The sequence below is a fragment of the Rhinolophus sinicus genome, chromosome 6 (genome assembly GCF_057876585.1).
Source record: "Rhinolophus sinicus isolate RSI-liver-muscle chromosome 6, RSI-T2T, whole genome shotgun sequence".
Classification (NCBI taxonomy): domain Eukaryota; kingdom Metazoa; phylum Chordata; class Mammalia; order Chiroptera; family Rhinolophidae; genus Rhinolophus; species Rhinolophus sinicus.
The window spans coordinates 66,763,255-66,787,736 of NC_142506.1; the positions used below are offsets into that span (position 1 = coordinate 66,763,255).

Below are 24,482 nucleotides of genomic sequence, written 5' to 3' on the forward strand. Positions count from 1 at the left end.
AATGGAATTCTTGAGAGCTAGAGAAAAATACATTTTTTAAATGAGTCAGAAAGGTTTAGCAATTTAAAGAAAAAAAACTCAACATGGTTAAAATTTATTTTTAAAATATATTAATTTCTTGTGGATCTTTACAATTTCCTTTCTATATAATGCGTTGGGCTAAAAAAAAAATAAGTAGTCTGATTTAAATATTTCATCTTATAAATGCGCAATAAACCTGGGCAGGTAAGTGAAAAGTACACTAAATTGTTACAGTAAATTAAGTCACCAGATACGTATGGACACCTGCAAAAAGAAAGGTGCTCAGTTAGTAGCTGTATATAAATACAAACTGCTGTACCAAGTGGGAATAAGGTAAACCGCTTTAGAGCTTAAATCAAGAGAATTAAGTACGTGAAAGACTAGAAATAAATTATTTTTATTGCATTTCAAAGATGAAATAATCATATGACTATTACATACACTAAATGAGACTACGATGGTATAATGACCAGGAGAACACTTTGAGGAGTATAAAAAGGCCATTCAGTGCAATTTATGATTAGAACTAATAATTTCAAACATTAATAGGACAACAGTACCTTCCAGATACATCAACAGACAGACATTAAATAATTTGCTCCAGAATTTAGTCTGTTGAATGTCATGACCACAGGACTGAAGAATTAATGAATTGAATTATTCAATAAACATGTAATTGAATGTTTATGCTGGGTACTTTTCTAGATAACTGAAATACAAAAATGAATGAAACAGACAAAAATTCAAGCTGGCGTGATGCTTGAACATCTAGTGGGGGGCAGAATAAATACATGAAATAAGAAATGTAATACATTATTTAGTATGTGAGAAGGTGGTGAGTGTCGGAAAATAAAACAGAATTGCGGTAGGGAGGTTGGGGAGTGTGGGCAACACTCATGAAAACTTTCCGTTTTCATGAGTGCGGTCGGGGTGTGGACCAGGATGACATTTGAGCCCAGACTTGAGAGTGGGAGGAAGGAAGCCAGGCGGGTTTTGGGGAAAGAGAACCACAGCATAAGGAATGCGGAAGAGCAGGAGCAGGCATGTCCCCAGCAGGCCTCCAGGTGTCTAGGGACAAACCCACGGCCATGAAGACACTCGTCATCTGCAATCTCAGATGCGCTCTGGGCAATGTCAAACAATTCTGTTTCTTCTCCAGTCCATTCACCTACCATGTATTTCCTACCTTCTCTATCCTTAAATGTCCAATTCCCACCCCATGCTCTCTCAGCTGATGAACTAGCTTCCTAATTTCACTGGGGGGAAAAACAACCCCAAACTGAAGCAATTACATGAGAAATCCCGCAAGCTCTAAGCATCCCATCTCCGCCCTCCCCCATGGCCTCCTCCAGAGACTCTGCCTCCTCCCTGTCACACACGAAGGTCTGTGCTCTCACAAAGACCAACTCCGACAACAACTTCCCTCCTTTCTCCTCAACACAGTTTTCCTTCTAGAGCTTCCCAAGGGCCTACGAACGTGCGTCATTTCTCCTCTTGGCCCCACTTACTTCTCCAGCCAAGTCCATTTCCAAGTTCCTCTTTACAGTAAGACTCAAAAGAGCTGTCAGTGCTTTTCACATCACTAAATCCAGCGGTCAAATCCAAGTCCTTATTTTAATTAACTGTCATGAGCATTTGACAGCATTGTTCCCTTCCTCTTGGGCTTTCTTTCTCCACTTGGCTGCAAAGGTAACTTACTGTCCTGAATTCTCTCCTCCCCACTGGTCACTCACGCCCTTGGCCTCCTCTGCTGTTGGCCCTGCCCCTTTCCCAGTTCCTGGACCCCTTGTCATTTCTATAGAGACTCACTCCTTGGGGAATCTCACTTGCTTTCCAGTCCAATGGCTTAAATACAATCCATACTCTGACGACTTCCAAATCTGTATCTCCAGTGTCATAATGTCCCTGCCTCATTTATCCATTCGCCTAACCAATACCCTACTTGGAGGCCTAACAGACATCTCAAACGCAACACGTCCAAAACGGAACTCTTACTCTTCTCACCAGCATCTCTCCTGCCTACAATCTTCCCCATTTCAATAAAATCACAACTACCTCCTACCAGTTTCTTGATGAGAAACTGTGGGATCACCTGGGACTCCTCTTTTTCTCATTTGTTATTAAATATTTCAGAACAAACATAGACTCTATCTTCAGAATAGACCCATCATCTGACCAGTTCTCGTCATATCTTCCATGAACAAGTTCCAAACTGCCATCACCTCTCACCTAGATTACCGCAATCACCTACGAAGTTTTCTTTCTCTCTGCTTCCATCTCTGATCACCCTATAGAAGTTGCTCAAATGTCACATTTTCCATGACATCTATGCTGACTGTGCCATTTTAAGTGGCAATTCCCCCCTGTCCCCTGGTAGTCCCCCTTCCCTGGTCTATTTGCTTTTCCAAGGTACTTATCTTTGAACATGCCACATAATTTATTTAATTTAGTCTGTCCCCCTCCCACTAGATTCAGAGTCAGAAATTCTTTTCTGCTTTCTTCTCCAATAATGTACCCCAGCCCACAGAACACTGCCTAGTGTATATAGTAGACACTCAGATTCTACTGTTGAATGAGAGAATGAACAAAGAATACCTAGACGAGTGTTTCTAAAACTTTAGTGTGCATATTTTTTATGCTATTTCATAAATAACATAGATTCCTGGGTTTTAATCCAGGCCTGAATCAGAAATGCTGAAGGTGAGAATCGAGGACATGTATCTTCAAAAGACTTTCTAGGTAAACCTGTGGTTTGAGACCACACTTAGAGAATACTACTTAGGATTCTACTTGAAATTACTTAACAGGGATGCTTTAAAAAATGTCTCCTTGTTCTGGTAAGCTACATGCCCTTGTGCACTCCTTCCTAGGGCCAGTACGTCTCCATAGCTTCCCGGTGTCACATTTCATTTTTATCCTTTTTTGCACATTATGAAATATGTGCTCAATACAATTACTATCTCCCATCCATTCATATGTCAAATGCTTCCTCATACTCCAAAACTGTTGTATCTTTAGTCCTACTAATGCATGAGTTGATCTTAGCTATAAATTAAATACCATAAATAAGTAACCATCATGTTTCTTTTTTAAAAGATGAATAGGAAAATGTAGAAATGTATATGAATTTCTTGTTTACGTTAAAAGCTTTCCAAGATCTTCCAAAATCTCTAGCTAACATAAAAGGGAAACGTTTGGCTTTTGACCCACTCCTTTTATCCAGTCGCCTATTAAGTCAGAGAAAGTGGGTCACAGCACCAAACATAAAGTACTCGGGATCTCCGGGAATTTTCACTTCTACACAATACCCCATTATGTGACTCCAGGTTTAAAATTATAGACACCACTCAATTTAAAACACAGTAACATCTGACTCCTACAATTTTGGATTATTCCTAAATAAGTTCCATTATATTCAATTTTATAAGCTCTTCATCTACCAAAATTGTCCAAACATTTTCATGCCTAGAATAGGGAGTCACTCACCAGTTTTCATTTGATTTCATTTTTTTAACAATAGTAAGCGCCTATTGCATACTAGACATGAGGAAACAAACACTTTAAAAATGATCCTTGTCTTTACAAAGCTTACAACTCAAGAAAAAGCCAAACCAAGCAATGAATATTATGTGGGGCAAATCCAAAATGCTAAAAGAAATCTATAGAAGATTGGGAGCTCGAGCGCCTAGAAAAGGGACATCTGCACTGAGTCTTAACGAATCATTGAGTTGGACAAAGTGAAATGGAGACAGAGTATTCAAACCAGAGGCCATGAGAAGGAAACAGGCAAAAATTCCATTCACTCCTGGAGGGACAGGAAACCTTCACGGCTCCCTGGACCCAAATCCTGGCTGTGCCACAGACTAGCAACTGTGTAAACTCTCGGTAAGTCATTTCACTTCCCTATAATTTTGTTTTATAACCTGCAAAATGGCAGTAATAGAGTATGTATATGGTTATTGTGAAGATTCAGCGGGATTAGATAAAGCATTCACAATAGCGAGCGTAAGTCAGCATTCAATAAATGTTATCTTATTTACTCATAATTACTGTCGTTCATTCTCTCACTATTTAATAAGCACCTGTTACAATCCAAATTCAGAAGTATAAAGACACGAAACCATTTTCAGAGAGCAAATTGTTCAGAATGGCTATAAGCAAGGGTAGAGAACTACTAAAGAAAAAATTAGAGTGCTAGGCGCCAGAAGATGAAGGATTTTATGTGCCAGGCTAGAGGGCTGAAATTCCTCTTAAATTTAATGGGAAAGGTATAGGATTTGCTTTTCAGGAAGAACACTCAAAACAGAATGAAGGATGGCGTCAAAGGGGACTAAATGAATGAACATACACGTAAAACCAGTGCACTGAAATTAGACAGAATAAAATATGTAGATCTAAGTAATAATTGGAAAGCAGAATCAACAGAACATAGTAAGTAACTGGAAACTGGATGCCAGAAAGGTCGGCGGCGACGGCCTGAGAAGCTGGTCGTGAGGTTCTGGTTTAGGCACCAGGGGAGCTCTAGCTCCCGGAAGAAGGGATGCAGGAGGGTCCTGTGTGTGTGACTGTGCAGATATACACATGGGTGATGTGTGTACATGTGTGCGGGTGGGTACGGATATGTCTGTAAATACACACACATATAGAGACATATACATGTTTACATTTATATGGGCCTGGGTAAAGAGATGTTTGGGACTCGTCATATATAAGTCATTCATGCAGTTATGGTCTCACATAAGCAAACCCAGTGAGATAGTATGAGTGAGACAAATAAAGGTCTGAGGATAAAGCTGAGCAGACTGCAGAGACCAGGCAGAAGGCACGAGTAGCTATAAAGAGCACTAAGGGAACTGCCTGGAGAAACAGATCACAGATAAAAAGAAATGAGAGGATCTTAAGAAGTATTAGCAGTCAACATGCCAATAAGTAAACAGACAAGAAAGGCACATTTACGAAGAATCGAGGATTTGCCCCGGTCACTATAAAACCATCCTCTCAGGAGAACCCAGGATGCAAAGGATAATGACGGTGGCATGAAAGAGACTCGATTTAGAAGACATGAAGATGCCTTAACGTGAATGTTCTATTGGTGGTGTTCTGGCAATTTGCTTATCTGTTCTGAAATAATTTCAGATTTACAGAAATGTTACAAAAAAAGAAGAAAGTCCCCACACAGCCTTCATCCAACTTCCCCCAATGCGAACACCTTCCATAACCAGGGTACATTTATCAAAAACAAGAAATCAACACATGGAAGAATGCTACTTAGTAATCTTCAGACTACAGCCAGGTTCCAGGTAAGAGACCTAAAAACAACGGCTTAAACCTTTGCAGAGCTGTGAGCTAAAGAACGACGGTGCTGTCAGGGCTGTGGACTAAAGAAGCGGTTTCTGGGATCCCTTCCAAAGCCATTATCTGCAGAGGAGTTTACCCAAATGGAACCTGCCATCATCCGTCTAAGCTGTGTTTATTTCATGGCATCGTGGAATGTTAGAGCAGAAAGGTAGCCCAACTCGGTGACCTTCTAGTCTAACTCGTGTTACAGATGCAGAAACTGAGGCCTAAGGCGGTTAGAGAGCCAGCTGTCAGTGAAGACAGCCCACGACTGCCCACGACTGCCTAATCCAGGGACAGTAACAGATATTATTTTTACACAATGCTTAAATAATTTACATAATAATAACTTCGGTAATTAATCATTTAAATAATGATGGTAAACCAAACTACCAGAACGTTCCCTTCTTCAGAAGGTCCCTCCCTGTGCGCCCCTCCCTCTCCACAGAGAAGACCACAGTCCTTTCAGCTTATCCTTTCTTTCTAGTTTTATCACATAAACGTTTCCCTAAATACTAAATTATTTAATTTTTCTTGCCGTTGAACATTGCATGAAGGACTCATCATATTAATTCTTCAGCGATTTGTTCCTTTCCTTTGATTCATTCATATTCTGTTGGGGGCAGCTTGTTCATTTACCTGCTATGCAGTGATCTCATGTATAAATATAACAATTTATTCATTTCAATACTGAGGAATAACTAAGGTTACCAACACTATTTTGCTATTATGAGCAGTTTTGGCAAGTGATTTTCGGTACATAATTTAGAGTGAATTTACTGGGTCATAAGAAACTTGCATGTTTAACTTTAAGTGGTAGTGCCAAAGTGTTTTTTCTAAACAACTTGGGCAAATTTACACTCTCATAAACAGTTGAAACTTGGTGCCTGGCCAGCTCCAGACCTTTACCAAAATTTGAGATTTTTTGATTTTTTTAAATTGGGCCAATCTCATGAGTATGAGGTGACATTTCACTGTTTTTACAAATGAGGTTTAGTATCTTGCATATGTTTATTAACCATTCAGAGTTCCTCATTCGAATGTGCTTATTCAAGTGTTTTGCACAATTATACTGGATTTTTTTTTTTTTTTTTACTGACATGTGGAAGTTTATTTGTTTTCTTAATTCTAGATTCTAAACCCTTGGGTGGTTCATATGTATTGAAAATCAGGTGTCTTTTGATGACCCAAAGTTGTTAATTTCAATGAAGTCAAATTTATAAAGCTAGTCTTTATGTCTTAAAAAACATGTCTCTAGCCTCCAAGTAATAAAAACAATGTCAGTTTGGTGTCTTCCTTTCTAAATCTTTATTTTTATTTATTTATTTTGGCTAAATGGTGTATGTATGTGCTAGGAGTTCTAACAGTAATAGGTGGCACCTTTCTTAGAGGAGAACTTCTAGTGTTCCAATAGTAAGTATGATATTTGTTGAAAATATCTCTATTCATGACTTTCTTTCTTTCTTTCTTTGTAGTTTTTAATCGTGAATTTTATGAAAGTTTTTGTATCTGTTGAGATGATCTAATAATTTTTCTCCTATGATCAGCTAATGTAGTGAATTACATCCATGGATTTCCTAATGTGCAACTGCCATTTAATTTCTGCCATATAATTTATTAATAATAAATGCAACTTGCTTATGAAGTAGTATCCTTTTTATATATTACTAGAATTCATTGCAAATATTTTATTTAAATTTTTGCATCTGTGGTCATGAATGAGACTGGCCTATAATGGTCTCTTCTCACGCTGTATTAGGTTTTGGAAAACTGTCAACAAGAAATCTTTTAAATCCTTCCAGGTCTAGCTTCAAGTATCACTTTCTTAGGGTCATAAAGTGACAACAAATTCAAGAACATGGTCAACTGATGAATGCAAAACTATTCAAGTTGTCTGTATAATGGGTTCTACTCTGACCATTTTCATATTCTATCTTTAGCCTTTTTGACAAGTTATACTCCAAAAACTCCTGCATAGATTTGTATTTTGTTAATGTAATTGCTCTAACAATGAGGCAGACACTTTAAATTTACAGAGTTTCTACAAAGTGTTATGTACTGTGCTAACAGTGTACATGTATTAATTCATAAACCTTATCACATCTGTGTGAGGTAGGTGGTGATATATCTACTTTAAAGAAAAAGAAACAGATATTTATGAACAGCTAGTAAGTGATAAAGCTAAGATTTAACCCAACTAAAAAATGTGTGCTGTTTGTAACTACATAAAAACAATTTACTGTATCTAAACTTTTTCCAATGAGAAGACTCTAGCTACAGGGTCTTATGGTCAAAGTGAAGTAATAAGTTAGATATTCTATCCATTCATTCAATCCTTGACCCCCCTATAACTTGATCTTCACAACTCATTTTTGACAATGGGAGGTAGTACTCTCTCTTCTTGTCAGATAAAAATACAAAAAGGTATTAATACTGAATTCAACAAGCAAGACCAGCTTGGATGACTAGTTCAGGACTGCACTTCAGCACTTGTAAACACTATCACTTGATCCGCCTTCAATCTTGGGAAAGAACTTAGTCTACAGTGGAGCCTGCTAGGGAAATGGGGAACAGAGGTCTGAGACTAACTAACCTACTACATCTTTGGAAATTCACAAGACATCTTTGATCCTGAAACCCATCAGCCCTGGTCTGCTCCTAAGGCTGTGTAGTAGATAATGTAACCCTTTCTTGAAGATAAATCTCTACATATTGGGAGACAGTTATATCCCCCACAGATTATTTTTAAAACTTCTCCAGAATACAGATAATAGTATGGATTTGTCATCATCTGATTAAAATTACTTATGTAATCTGAAGGTTATTTCGAGGTATATGGTATCTTTCTCCTAACAGTTCAAATAAATTTCTATTATAATAGATTGTCCCCTTCTCAAGGGCGTTACTGATGTTTTATTCCTGTTTGTATCCTGGCCCTGGGCACAGTTTGTGACACACTATAGCTCTTCATTAAGTACTGAATTCACATAGCTAACTTTACACTTAAAATTGTCATGTGGAATAAGAAAAGCTAGTGCTAAGAACTTAAGTTACATAAACAGAAACTAGACAAGCCCGAATTAAGAGACTTGCTATCGTCACACAATGGTATGAGCATCTAAACTTTCTGAATTCTGATGTTCAGCTACTGCTTCCTGAAACAGCAATTACATTTTCTAAGCCCCAAATCAAGACACACAGTATGATTATGAATCTTTCCTGAATTTTGATTTATGATTATGAAAAGTCTTGCAAAGCTTAAAAAGTTGCATATTTATGAATGATTTTAATAAAGCGGATTACATTGGGACTGTCCTATAAAATACATAGTTTGTTTACTGCACCAGTGTACCATACCAACATAAGTCCTTAGACTGAGATGCCTCACATGAAACTAGCCATGTTGCTTTTTCTACTGTGCGTGATCGCTCTTCCTCTGAGAGACCATCAGCTTAGCACTTTCAATGAGGAATGTTTTAATAGCAAAGTTATTATTACGTAATATTTCTGCAGTGCCATGCCATAGATAGCTATAGGGCAACAAAAGAAAGAAAAAGTTCTTGAAATTCTAGAAAAGATATTACTCAGGGGTTAGACATAAATTAACAGTGATAAAAATGTGTTACGCGTTTCTGTTTCATTCCCATCATCTTCCATTATGGAAAGAAATGCAGAAGTCTGCTCTTACCTGCTTGAAAAGTTGGAGGTTAATGGCCGTTTCCAAGAACTGTTTCATCAGACTTGAGCGGTGCTTCACAAAACTCTCCTCACAGAAAGTGATGGGCTCACCCTGGACAGAGAGAAAGAATTTCACGGGGTCAGGAGAACAGCCAGAGAGAACCAGTCGCTCCAAAGAGGCACATGGAGAGTCCAGAGAAGTGTAAGATGTAAGACACAGAATCACCTTCAACGTGCACAAGTCTAAAAGAGTCAAACAGACCCTTGTACCAAACAGCTGGATTTCAGGCCACTAGCATCCCCTCTCCTGACGAGCCTATACTGTGGCTTCCTAATCAAAGTGCCCTCGCGCTCTTAAAATTGCTCAGTTTCGCTCCCTCAAAGTCAGACTAAACCCCTTCAAACAAAGGTGTAATATCATCAGCTTGAACATGAGTATTAAAAATAGCATGCATATCTGAGAAGGTCCAACAACTGAAAGTACCCTCATGCTTATGCCACTGTTTTTCTTTGGGGACAGCAGAGAAGAGTACTTTATTTTAGTTATGTTAATGGGATTTCCTTACCAACTTTACTACTTCTAAAACATCAATTTTCATCACAACAGGTAAATCACAGAGCACTACCTATATACCAGGGCACTGAGGTTTATTTGCTCAAAGTCCTGCAACGAGCCAGTCACAGGATGAGGATTGGGACCTAACCCCGTCTGGTGCTAGAGTCTACGAGCTCATCCTCTAATTGAGTTAGCACATTAGTGTGGGCTCACATTTTTGAATTCTTAAAAGTAGCTAACTTGCTGCTGGCTAAAACTGTGCTGGTAAACTTGAAATCAATCGCTCTTTCAAAAAAATTGACAACTAAAATTAATCACTAATTGTGTTTTTCAAATCCATTTTTGTTTTCCTTGATGTTCAGTGATTCGAAAATGAATATGCCCTACTGTGGTCTGGATGACTGCTTTCCAGTCTTTTAAAGAATGAGACCCTGTAACTCTAGACTCTTGAGAGACTCCCCCATGTGAGATACGCACAGTGTGTACAGAACTGTGAGCTCCACAATGCTGTACGATACGTGCGTATTTCAAGGAGAGTAGCATGCAGCTGAGACATCTAGTCACCCTGAGACAGCAGCTGCCCTGCCTGCACAGTGCAGGACTCCTGCCAACAAGTCAGTGACTCCTCGGAATGGAAGAGCCACTGGGTGGGAACGAAGTCGGAAGTCAGTTTACAACACATATAACCCATTCACATTTGTTTCATGCTTCCTAGTTGATGACAGGGTTTACACACCAATCCTGAAAGGTAGACAGGAAAGGTATAAAAATTCACGTTTTACAAATAAGAAGCCTAGAGAGACTCAGGAAGTGGGTCATGGTCACACAATTGGAAAATGATGGAATTCCTACTAGACAGCAGGTCTTACCATCGTCTCCGGGTTTTTTTGTGTGTTTTTTTTTTACCCATTACAGCTTATTTATCTGGTCATGGAAAAGCAGTGTAACATACTTAACTAATAGATAGAGAAACAAATACATTTTTATTTCTATCTTTTAGGACCATCTAATAACTTGGCAACAATTCTATTTAATAATCATTGTTAGGGCATTAAAACAAGAAATGGCAAAATGAGCTGGGATATGCTAAACAGATGAGCCCACTTAGAAAAGTTATGAATTAGGAGGACAGTAAATCTCCAAATAGAGCAAAATTTTCAAGTTCTAATATTTTTAAACTTTCATTTTGTACTTGTCATTTCTAAACCCATTAATCTAACAAACCCAACTGTCTGGTTAATTTATTAATGATCTTAAGAAGATCGCGTAGTTACTTTAAAATACATTAACAGAATTCATTCATTAGTTAAAAGTACTCCAATTATAGAAAAATTAAATAAGGTGATATGCAAAAGAATGGGGGCAATATTAACTAAAGGTTACCAAAAGAACTAAGACCAAAAAGTCAAGAAATCGGAGATTGAACATAATGTTTTAAAGCATATTATTCTGGACTTTAAAAAGTCCAGATACTTTTTTAAGGTGTACTATTAAAATGTTGCATTTTTTGTTCTGCTTTGTTTTTGCCTCATTGCAAAGAACTATAAAGAAGCAGAGGAAAACAGTGCTGAAATGACGCTTACAGGTTTGTATCTCAGTGCATCTCTGTAGGATCCGAACAAAGCAGCCTGTGCCCTAAGAAACGCCCGGGCCACCCCATCTCCCGTCGCGGTGGACTGCTTCTTCAGCTTATTTTTCAGGGCCGAGACCTGCGTGACAGAGAGGAACAGTTAAATTAACACCTCAGAAATTGGTACAGCGAGGTACGAACCCAATCAGCAGGCGGACCACAGTGTCTGCAGGTCAGCCCCAAACTCATCCTCCTCCCCGGTAGCTTATCTTTTTAACTGCACAGAGCACCTGCTGGTCTGTTAATTGAAAGGAAAGCAGGAGCCGATGGTAACGTGCTAATGCAAATTGCTCTATGCTCTCTTTTTTTCCCAAGGCCTCTTGACATAAATAAGCTTTAATTATTTTACGGTAAACTGCTTGTGAGCCACTTTTCTGCAGATTTTTAGCAATTACAACATGTGTCTACTTGTTTTGAGCTGAAGCCGGTTGGGTACCGCTCATCTCTGCTAGATGAGGCTGTTTGTTACAGGTCCCCAGGATCACTCACCATTTAATTTTATTTTTGGAAGCTGCATTTGCACAAGCAATTTTCCCGTCACTTATTGAATAGTTTTCACCATTATTAGATAAAAAGGGGGGAGAGAAGTGAAAGTCACTGAGAACCTACCATGAGTAGAGAATTACATTATGCAAAATGTTACACTGTCTCATTTAATTTTCACAGTCTTCTATGAAAGGCATTCATATTACCATTTATGAGTCAAGAAAGAAACAGGGGCTCAAAGATGTGAACCAATTCGCCCTCACTAGATAGCTAATAAGTGGCAAAACTGAGATTTAAACCTAGTTCTGTCCAGTTTTTTTCACCACCACACGCTGTGTTTGAGTTCAATGCCACCGCCTTATGAACCAGTAATCAGATTAAGATATTAATGTGTTTAAAGCAAAGAAAAAGGAACTGGCATAATTTCAAAAGGCACCCAAATTTGTTATCATTTTTCCTACATTGCCGATAAGTTCTGTGTATTTTTAAAAATGCATATTATTTATGAACGGCCCTGACTTAGAGGATTAGTTTGTAAGTGTGGCCATGCCCCTGAGGTGTACTCTTAGTTTTAAGGGGCAAGTGATGTGACGTCCTCCTGTGCATCCATCCCATTCACTTGATCAGTTCCTTTCTCACATAATAGAAAATGACTCTGCACACTTGAAAAATAGTGATGCTCGTGTACGTGGGGACATCAAGCTCTGTTGAAATGTCTGTTTTCTCAAAAAAAGGGACTTATGCGACCAAGTCTGGTTGGACTGTTCCCTTCACAGAGCATGCTTTATCCTTATGAAACGACCGGATAACAAAATAATGTCATCTCTCCTTTACAGGTATAGATGCAAAGAAAGAATGGTTTTCTTTATGCAAGCGGTCCTGACTAATCTTGTAGATGATGATTGTAATTGAAGTGTCAACCTAATTAACAACCAAACTTTGAATAATGCTAATGAGAAATGAACACAGCATCAGAGGAAAGACCAGCTCTACAGGTGATAAACCTTCACAGGAGTGACATTTTCCAGTGTAAAGTCACACTTACTCTGATCTGATCAAAGGAAGAGAACCCCATTGGGTCCAATTATAGCCATAGTTTTGAGAAAATTATTGAGTTATAACGTTCATAATCTATGCAGAAAGGCCTTTGCAGGATAGGTCTTCTCCCCACAGCTGTGATCTTTTCAATTTATATCCAAGCTCCATAGATTCAGTTAAAAGTTTAGAGCCTAATGCATTTAGCTCACAAAGTGCACAGACCAGGACTCACTGAAGAGGAAGTTTTCATTATTAAAATCAAACTCAATAAATGCACATTTTTAGGTAACCCACACATTCAAACAATAAATGCAGCTGAAGGATGCGAATACAAATCTTCTGACTTAATGGCCTTCATTCTAATGTTTCTAATAACATTACTTTTTTTTTAAGTTTCAAGTGCCTTTTAAGACAAATCAATGGGAATGAATATCAATATATGTACGTATTTAATTACCGCCTCCCCGAAAAGAGCTTGTGATAGAAGGAGTATGATTCCAGTCTTTCTAAGTATTATAAAAAGTAAATGGTTGGGTAATTTTTAAACCTTACTTTAGGAAATAAAAAACACATTTTAAAATATCATGACTTCTACCTTTACAAAAGAAAATGCCTCGAAGTATATTTTCCTACAAAACATGAAATGAACAGTTCAGTTCTCCACAAATCAAGCATTGTTAGGACCATCGTAACACATGCGCTCACAGAGAATGAGGCAAGTTGAACCCTTCCTAAGCCTCTATCTCCCCAACTCCATAATTGCTTAGTTGCTGCTCACGTTATCCAGGCTTTTAATCACATTGCCACAAGCCCTCCCTAACCAAATCATCAATATGTGCTAGTCACTTCCAAAAGTAGTCATTCAGGAACTCTGTAGAAACAGGAAAAGAAGGAAATACTTGTTCTAGAACTTGCTATCCAATACGGTAACCACAAGACACACAAGCACTTGAAATGTGACTAATGCAAACTGAGATCAGCTGTCAGTGTAAAATATGCACGGCATTTTAAAGACTCAGTATCAAAAAAAAAAAAAAAGGTAAAATCGTCTCATTAATACATTGTATTTTGATGAAACAATTATATTTGGAATGTATTGGGTTAAACAAAAATATATTAAGAAAATTAATTTTACGCAGTTCTTTTTCCTTTTTAATGTGGCTGCTAGAAAATTTCAGATTGCGTCTGTGACTCATGCGGTTTCTAGCGGACGGTACTGTTCTACAGACGTGTGAGATGAAAGCAGCTGCCTAGCAAGACATACGGTTCCATCTTTCCTTTGCCTATTTTACATGATTTCAACTACACAACTGCACAGAGAGCTCCTTCTTGGCCTCTCTTGGTGGACTTCCCCTGTCAGTAGACCTGTGGTTGTTGCTGTTTTGCAGAGACTAAAAGGGTGGCCGAGGGAAGTGTTTCTGTGTGCACAAAGAATGTCAAACATCGCCTGAGAAAATGAAATTGTTTTCTAAAGTCCATTTTAGATATAAGGCTATTGCTCTAATATAAAATGCCTGTCAGCCCTGCTGCCTGCTGTCCGTTAGGTTGCTGGGGTCAATTATCACCAGTTACCGCTGCCCTTTGCAGTGCTAATTAGCTTTTAGCAGTTTTTACCTCTAGAAACGGGGATATCTCCTGTGCACTTTTTCAATACTTGGTCTGGGAAATAGCATTTTCTGCTTTAAGTTACAAACTTGTAGGTTTAGTTACGAAATGAATATACATCTGCCCATGGAATCCTGAAGTTTACACTCACATATAACTCTGAATTCAGAAAAGCATCTGGGACCTTAGTCACGTGGTTATTATGGGATACTGAGGAAGTGTCAGTCTTTTTGCTTTTTATTCTCAATTGCCAAGGGCTCCAGATTGCTTTAAAATTGACATTTCATTTTATCATATATTTCAGTCTGTAAATATTTTTCAAGTCTAATTAAGCATTACAGTGGACCAAAAAAAAGTGAAACAGTGAAAAGAATTTCAGAAATAAAGATCAATTGGCTGCTCTTAGAAATATTTAAACGCCTTTCTTACACTGAGAATTCAGGCCTTTAGGCAGCCATCGTGGGAGAAGTGATAACACAAGTAACATCACCACCAATTCTCTACTCTTACCCTCTCAGCACCGAAGTGACTCGGAATTAGATGAGATTACAAGAGCAATCATAGCAAACAGGTATAAATTCAAAGAGTGCCGGCCATGTGCTCACGTCTGAGTAATGGCTCAGTTAATGCAAAGGGGAGTCAGGGAAGGAATGAGCTGAGTTTTTCAGGGAAGTGACACATTTTTTTCTTACTTCACTTTTAGATGCATTCCTTCAGGAAAATTAAATTAACCACCATATAGCCAAAAATTTTAATTTCACTTTTAAGGTTCACAAAGAGAAACACCAAAGAACAGAAGGTGAAAATAAATGTTCAGAAATATTATTTAGATAACCTACACAACCTAAAACAGCGAGGATGTTTTCCAACGTCTCCTTTTACATACCTGAACTGTACTCTAGAAACTACACACATTTAGAAAAACAGTTAAAGCTTCAAATAATCACCTGCTTTAGAAAAAACGTTAAAGTCTTTTATTCTCCTATGAAACATGATATGGTTCTCATTTGAATCAGACATTAAATTCCTACACTTCTTTAATCCTTTGAATGTTCAGTTTATAAGAAACAAAATTAACCTTTCCCTCTTAATATAATTTTCTAACAAGCTTCTATTGAAGGATTAAAACAGTAACCTTTAACATTTATTAAATGAAAAGCATATGACCTCCTTGCTGGGTATCATTACCTTGCTTCTTTGTATGTTTAATTACCTATCAAAACCTAACTAATATGGTGTCATCTACAACTATTTTCCTTCCAGAGGCATCCTAAAATTTAAGACAACCAAAACTGCTCCTATGCCACCTCAAGCTCAATGCCTCGCCATTGTCGCTAAAAGCGACGTCACTTCCATTCATCCAGTTGCTCAAAAAGGAATCATGCAGGTCCTCTTCGAACTTCTCCCCTTGTCATTTCCTACGTGCACTGTGTCACCAAGGCCTGTCAGGCCGACCTCTAACAGAGATTTCAAAGCTGCCCCCTCTTCTATAAATTCCTACCACGACTGAGTTGCCCCTGCCACCTCTTACCTAGACAACTGCACATGGTCTCTCGCCTGACTGTCCCCTTTATTTTCTCTACCCAGAGACCTGCGGGACCCAGAACCCAACATGAAATTACCAGAAGGAACCGTGGCTCACACTTCCTCTCCCAGGAATTTCTGATAAAGCCACAGTCCTTAACAAGAACGACCAGTCTCTTGGGGCCTCACTCCTGCCTACCGTCCAACCTCATTTTGCAGAGCCCTCTCTTTTGTTCTCCTCACTCCAGCTAACCAGGACCTCTTTCCACTTCCTGAGCTTGCCAACCTCGTCCCCGTAGCAGAACCTGTGTATGTGCTAGTCCCCTCCTCCCTCGTTGCTTGGCTTTTTCATACTCATCATTCAAGCCAATTCTGCACAGATGTTGTGACACCTTGAGGTGGTTGGGCCACCAGATGCTGATCTGAGTTTGTACACTGGCAAAAATGGCATGTCAGCGGGGCTAAAATTATTTTCCCTTCAGCTTCCTTATGGCAGAGATGGCTCTCAGTCCACCAACATCCACTCCCCCTTTCTTTGCTAACAGAAATCCTAAAGTTTTGACGGGTGCTGGGTTAACCCCATTATTTCCCAGCATCCCTTGGGGCTTGGTGTGGCCATGGGCTGGGCCCAGTCAAACGGAACGTTCAGTCTTCCTGTTTACTCAGCTCCTTGCACAGCACAGGCTTATAGGAAGTGCTCAGTAAACGCTTTTTGCATGAATGCATGAACCATCTGGCCCAGGCACACTTCCACATGAATTTTTCTCGTTAAGTGGATCAGAATATCTGTGATGTGGCCCAGAAACACCATTCATTTAAATGTTCACCACCTCGTTATGATATCAGCAAGATTTGGGAACTCCGATTGTGACAGTACTCACAATATTATGCAATATGAAGAAGTCAAAAACTTAGAGAGCTAGACACAAAACTGGAAATAATTTTTAAAGCCAAAACCAAGGTCTTTATATTTTTAAATACATATATATACACATATATGTATGTATGTATACCTATATGTTAGCAGTAAGAGAGAAGTATGCTATTGAAATCGTACAAAAAAAAAAAAAGACATTAGCAGAAAAGCCAGGAATTTAGTTGGAAATGAAAAGCCCTGAGAAAGTCAAAGGACTTCATGAACATTTAAACCACTAAGAGCAACAAACTATAAATCAACTTTAAAATGGCCAAAGTACAGAGATACAAAAGGGGAAATCACTAAAGCCTGGGTCACTGCTGTGGTGGGAACTGATTCAATTCAGAGAAAATAACAAAGATCTTTTAAATGGTGGGAAGCTCAGTTATTTAAGGTTTTTGAACTTTTGTTTTGTTTTGCTTTTGTATTTAAAGCTTATATTTAAGAAATACACACCAAGAAGAAAACAGTAGGAAAAATAGCACAATCTGTAATAGCTTACTTACAAACAACAACAAAAAACTTTTTATAAACAATCACATCTCTCATAATCATGATTTGCAAGAATGGTGAATTTCCAGACACCCAAGGCGATGCAGAAGCATACCATGGTCTCTGGATGTTTTAAAAAGTATGTATTAAACAAGCTTCCAGGTTTCTTCCTTTCATGACTATGAAAGTCAGATGAAAATATCCTTAGAAAATGTTCTAGGACGGAAGACTAGACAGGGAATTTACAAAGCAACTTCTATTACAAATGATAAAAGAAATGCAATCCGACTTCCCCTCACCAAGCGTTCACTGCCTGCCAGCTAGTCACAAAGGCCAGTGCCAGGCGGGTGGCTGGGGCAAGGCGCATCCAGAGGCCTGAACTCCAACAGCTGGAGAGTGAAGGGAGGGCGTGACTGCAGCTCCAGAGGCTAAGCCAAAGCAGCGATTGTCTCCCCAGATCTACTCCACTAAACTGAAACGATGTTCTCCAAATCACTCTAGAACCCCAACAAAAGAATCCTGTTCTCTTTCTAACCTGGCCACTCGAGACATTTCTGGGGACTCCATTTTTACTGTTAAACACAGTAAGGACTACAGCTCTGCTGTGGAAAACCTGAAACTAGTAGAATATTCTCTGGGGCCTTTGTTTGTCTTTATAACGTGCCTATGACAATTTAACACACTAAACCTTCGTGTTAGATTAAATAGCCAACAAATAAACATACCTACTGACTATCTGCATAGTTGTGAGTTAAATTTGTTTATACACTTAATTTTTTAAAGCTAATTTTTAACATTCTCTGAAAAAGCCAATTCTTTTCCAAACCTATTCCCAAATTAAGTCACTTGAATGCAAATATCTAAAATTGTATTTAAAGTCAGAGTTTTGGGGTGTGTTTTTTTCTAGTTCTTTAGGCGTTGAATGGTTTCTGCTAATTCGGAGCAATCTGTGTCCTTCCTTTTCCTATCACAATAAATACCCATTCCTTCCGTGAAAGCCGCATTACAAGATGCACGGTAGTTTAAGTGACTCCATTTCACAGTCAGGTCTCTTCAGTATTGCAGGAATTCTCCATGCTTGATACCAAATGTAGCACATTCCTATATATGATACACTGTGGTTTACAGTGAATTGTATAATATCTCTTTAAGAGGACTACATTTTCTACATACCCTCCTAGTAGAAAACAGAAAAGCATTTTCCAACAGTATTAGATGTAAGATGAAAACGAATGTTTAAAACGGTGCTGAAAATCCCAATTTAAATGAAAGAGGTCATACTGATATTCTTTAACAAGATTAGAATGGACAGTGAGCTTCTGTAAGAATCTGAAAAGAGTTATTACCACACTGTATACCACGCTTCTAGGAGAGGGTCCGTGGTCTGGTGGCTGGGGCCTAAGTGTAAGGCTCAAAATCTGTATGAACTAAAGCTCTAGAAACACTGCTAACATGTATTTTCTGTGCCTTCCTCTTACCTAAAATAGTGGTAACTATATTGGCCTGTCTCAGAGTATATTATTTTTTATAATCTAGAAAAATTATTTAAAGACAGTTAAGCAATATAGGTCAAATTTATGTTCCTAGTAATGAATATTCTAATGCATGCAACTTTTTCAGATGCCAATTCTAACCTGTTTTCATCTAGGAGAGTTAGTTTATAATTGTTTTAACTTAATAGTCACATGAAGACAGATTTCCTAAATCTCATTATAATTCTAATTAACTTAATTTTCCTACAAGTGGGTTGCCTTATTTATTTTTGAAATAGTAACAATTTTCCAAATTACTTTCAAAATGTTAATGATCATAAAAATTAAAATGAGCAGTAATAGCTTAGAAATACAACATTTTAAATTAGTGTGTAATTGAAACCAAATTTGTGTATATACTTGGAATGGGGGGGTCTCAATAGTGCATTTTCTTAAATTAAAATGAACTCATTTGAGATTTCAAATGTTACATTTAATCAAACTGGTTCTTTTACTCCCACACTTAAAAACATATCACAACATTAACTTCAATTGATACTGTTACATAGTCCTAAAATTTACTTTTTTATTTTAAAAGACTCAAAACTACATGTGTTTGAAGGTATCCATATTTGGCTTAGCCAATAAAAAATAAAATCACAGTGTGTTCATAGGCAAAAAACTACAAAAGTGTATTTTAATGGATCTACTGCTTTTAAAAGTTATTCCATGTAATAATCAATATAGTTAACATCACTTCCAATAAAATTTGTGTTTTTTTTCTTTTAATGATCCAAATCTACAATGAAATGATGAAATCGAAAAACAAGTGTTCTTGTCAGAAGACAGGAAGAGAGTTTTTTCCCCTCCCTTAAGGAAAACAAAGGATTCCTGAAAGCTTTGCCCTGATTTATTTTTCCAATTTTAAATACCTTAAGAGTAGCGGAACTGCTACTGGCATGGTAGTATTTCTAACAGTCAATAAATCTAAAATATTATGTGTGAATATTGGAATGAAGCCATTAAGAAGATTACAGCATGCAACACAGCAGAGGGTCCACAGGAAAAAAGACTAGTAATGCAGGACAAGTGTGACCGCTGACCTTTGAACAGCCAAGACCACTGGTCAAGCTGACACCATAATCGAGTGCACATGACAGAGAGGCATCTAGCCTGGAAGTATAATTTAAACGTTTTGGGGAATGATTTTAAAAGGCCCTCATTTAAATATCAGTTAATTTATTAAACAATCAAACAATACCAGTAGGACTATTTTTCAGCCTTCAAGTATATTTTATTAATTCAAATCACACACACACAAAAATCAGTAAGAACATGGGTGATTTTAACATGCCTCATTTAAAACATTTATATTAATAATTATAGAAAGTATGACTTTGATGCTTTATCATATTTCCTACAGAATTATAAGAGATCACTTTTGGAAAACTGATGATAAATCTACATTTGTCAGAGATAGTTGAACCAACACCTAAAGTATTTTTCAGAATATCACTGTAACTTAAAACGTCCTCTACTGCCTTCGAGTAAACAATCCAAGCTCTACTCCAGAGCTATTTCAATTTATTCATTCTTCAAATTTGTCTGTAAGACTATGGCCCTTAACTTCAAGCAATAGTATATCTATAGCATTTTGTAGTGACCCTTTTTATGCATATACTTTACTATTTCAGTTATGTCTAGTTAACTGTTGCTTATAAGATGGTTCCTCTTGTCATTTTATATATTTAAGCTTTTACATTTTGTGAATATTGTTTAACTTCTTCATATATTTAAATAAATGTTTTAATATCAAACTAATGTGACTAGAAAGGTAGTACTTCTTAATTAAAAAAGAATCACCAATCAAAACAATTACTATTAAAGATTTTCTCAAAGAAAGAATGAGCTATCATTAAAGCTGACTATAAAAATTTTAATGACACAGAAAAGCTGATTTCTTTCTCTTTTTTATCCCGTTCTTCTTCTTCTTCCTTTTTTTTAATAAACAATCTCTTCTCCTTAGGGTATTAACAGTAGGAAATACATGCAGATAAGGAAAATATTTTTAAAAGTTGGGCCTTTATTTTCATAATTACTTCTCTATCCAATGAAGGACACTTTGATGGATTTCTAAACGAATAACTCTAACCATTTCTAGCAGCTTCTGCAAAATTTTTATAATGAGGCAATCTACTTATAATGAACCAAAAAGATAATATAATTCCTCACTGGCCTGGGTTTGGATTTGTTCGTACATCGCATTAATTCTACGATAGTAAGATAAAGTAGTTCAATTTAATTTGCTTCAAGGTCAGCAGGTCTTTTAGGTTATTTATGGGCATATATTCATGCCCTGATTTTGACTTTAAAATCATAGTTTTCCTATCACTAGCCATAAAAACAATTGAAGCTAGTATTACTGTATTTTTTGTTTAAGATTTTTAAATTCAATTTTTCGATCTCTCTAATAATGATTTCAAAATACTTGCACTATTACAGAAAATATATTCTAAGGATTTTTTATTCATAAATTTTAATATCCCTGAAACAATTGATATTTAAAGGAGTTATTTTAACTTGCAACTGTGTTATAAAGATATTTTTAAACAGCCATTGAAATATATACAGAAACAATATTAGTGTGCATTTTTGCCCGGTTCTAAGGACTATGAAGGCCAAAAAATGTACTTTTGGAGTCTATTTAACATGAAATACAGAATATATCCTATTATAAGCTGCAGACACACACATGCACACACACACAAACCCTCTGCGAGATCAAAGACCAGGAGAGAACTGGCACTTAATTTATCAGCCTTTACAGACAAAAGACAGTTTTCGTCATTTCAAAAGGATCAGATGTCTTTTATGACAAACTGGGTTTGCAGTTTAATTTACAAATAGAATTATAAGTAAGCAGTCTTTGCTCTGCCAAAGCAAATGACAAACCATGTAGGTTTTCATTCTTGCGGCCCTCAGCAGGATAGAAAAGATTAAAAATAAAACTGAAATAATTTAGAGAAAACAAATAAATGTTTCAGAAAGTTGAGGGAGATCAAAGCCAGAATTTTCTGACCCCAACTGTACAAGCATTTCTTATTATATTGACCAGTGCCATCAGATCATTAATTAAAAGGAATGGCGCTGGCAGGTGGCAGGGAAGCAAAGCCGATAATTGGCCCCCTTCTTCTTCTTCCTTCAAAAACTCTCATTCTTTTGCAAGACATGCCACTAGGCAGACAGAAATGCCTACTTTGTAAGATAATGATTAAGATGAGATGAAGAGACGTACGTTTAAAGAACCTCTGCCTAATGAATGCACCGAGCTTTTTAATTATGATCCTACTTTTACAATGAGGAGTATGATGTTCCATTCAACATCTCCTCAACTGCCAAAAGGTAAAAATATTCAACGCAGAATCTACATTGATTCCTCTCACACCCCCTGCACACACTCAACCCCTGTATTTCAGAATTTTAAAAAGTGGGGAAAATAACGCTTGGTAATTCAAGGGCCCAGGAGAAAACAGACATACACATATATCCATATATTCACCATAAAATAGCCTTCAGACTTACCACGTCACTCGGGAGATTGTTCAAGTCATTAAATGGTGATTCTAACGTGTTTGTGTCCACATTTAACATAACCACATCCTCCAATGATTTATTTTTCACTCTCTGTTTGAAAAACACAATCATGAATAAACATCTTAGTATATTTTCCTTCCAAAATCTAATGAGCTTAGAAATGTAGGGAAAATTATCTTAATGCATTAGCCTTGGGGAAAGAAAAAAGGAAAATCCGACGTTATGAAAGAATATAAACAACTTTGCCTTATGAGAAAAAGTTTGGATACAACCATTCAAAAAGATTGGGTAAAAATGCTTAAAATAGAATGTGTGTTCATTGAGACATATTGATTTAGTTTGAAGATATACAATATAATTTAAATACCAAAGAGATAATTACAACAAAGACTTACAAAATTGGCACAGCTACATTAAACTGTAAAAATTTCTATCCATTAAATTTTATCAATTGAATTTCAATCTTATGATACAGGAACTTGTGTCTAGTTCTATACCTATTTTTAGCATAAATCATATTGCAGGGCTAACATAAACTGAAGTTTAAATTAATAAATATGTTCTCTATATTTCCATTTCTGTTTGGTGTAAGTTTATGATGAGGACTGAAAGATGAAAACAATGACAGAGAGGGTAGTAATATGGAATTTATTGTGAGTAATATTTATCACCTGAATTTCAATAGAAAAGATCAAATTTAATAGCCTATCAGATTAACTATTTGACTTATTTGTCTTATGTGTTTGACAGCTTAGTCAACTGGTCAAATTATCTCAAGATGTGGACAAATGATAGTGAATTACAATTTCATGAAATATTTCATCCTTAAAGAAAGGAAACAGTTACTGTTTATTTTTCTTATTTAAATAATATGTATACTTAAATCATAATTCAATTAGTTTTATTTAATAATAGCAAATAGTGTTACTCCTTCATGTAAAAAAAGTGCTCATTAATGAATGTATCTACCCACTCAGAATTCTATAATTGCATAGGTCAACTAGCAATAGGTCAATTAATTTCAGAAAAATATTTTTAAAATTGACATTCTAGAATAATAGCTATTTTTTGAGAATTGTTCCTTAAATACCTTAAATTTTACATTGGCCAAACAAATTATTTTTATTTTAAGTTGGTCAAGACTAAAATTTCTGATTCATTTAGAATTTCAAATCTCTGTATATTAGGTAGACTTTTAAATTTGCTGGGGAAATGGTAGTCTTTAGTAGGAAATTTAGTAAGAAATCTATAATGTTTATGTAGAATATGGATTCTCAGGGGGACTGATGATTCTAAAAATCTGTCTTGTAAAAGACATTATAATTTTTAAGTAAGACTCAGAACATGGTTGTTTATAAGAAATTAACAGAATCACTTATAATTGTGATGCTATTTTAAAAACATTTATAAACAAACTCATTTCACTTCCTTTTCATGTGTATACATATATAAATAAACAAGGTTTACATACATAAACATGTGGTTATCTAGAAATTATAGTATAATGACAAAAACAACATATTTTATAAGCAAGATGTATTTATACTAATGGCATTTGTGTGGGAAAACTATGTCATAATTTTGATTTCCATCTTCATGTCTAAGCTGTCCTTTTAACAGAAACTGTAAAGTTAATCCAGAAACCTGATGTATTCTTTGAAGAGATGAAATGAGTTCGCCTAAATAGCTTAGAATTATGGCTATGTGACCCCAAAAGGTTTTGTAATGACACTAACAAAAACTCTGAATAAAGGAAATCAGTATTAATATGAAACATATACCTTTTTCAAATTGCTCTTAGTTTTAAAAGGTCTGATAGAGCTGAAAATTAAATTTTGTTCAAGGAACCACTCAGGAATGGAAAAGGTGCTCATTTCAATAAATCAATACACTGAGACCACCAAAATGAGAACAATTTTAAATATTTTTAAGAAGAAAGAAAACACTATGTACAATAATTTAAATCTTTATTTTTCATTTGGATTAATGTCAGTATTTTATCTATGTTTGCCATCCAAACTAGGCTCTAGCTTTTTTTTTTTTTTAATAAATAGAAGTAGAAAGTTACATGGCATATAAAATGTTCTCTCTCTCTCTTTCACATTTTTATATCATAAAATTCATAAATTTGAT

The 24,482-nt window shown here is 36.5% G+C and overlaps 1 protein-coding gene across 6 annotated transcripts in view; it reads right to left on the reverse strand.

Annotated features, from left to right (window-relative positions):
• The window catches only part of DENND1B (DENN domain containing 1B), a 175,551-nt gene that overhangs the window by 42,599 nt on the left and 108,470 nt on the right, over nucleotides 1-24,482 (reverse strand). For all 6 annotated transcript variants that reach the window (XM_074317076.2, XM_074317075.2, XM_074317074.2 and 3 more), the window contains 3 exons: nucleotides 22,338-22,439; nucleotides 11,176-11,301; nucleotides 9,047-9,148 (listed from right to left, as the gene is read on the reverse strand). In XM_074317076.2, coding sequence (XP_074173177.2) covers nucleotides 9,047-9,148; nucleotides 11,176-11,301; nucleotides 22,338-22,439 — 330 coding nt within the window. The remainder of the gene's footprint in view (nucleotides 1-9,046; nucleotides 9,149-11,175; nucleotides 11,302-22,337; nucleotides 22,440-24,482) is intronic.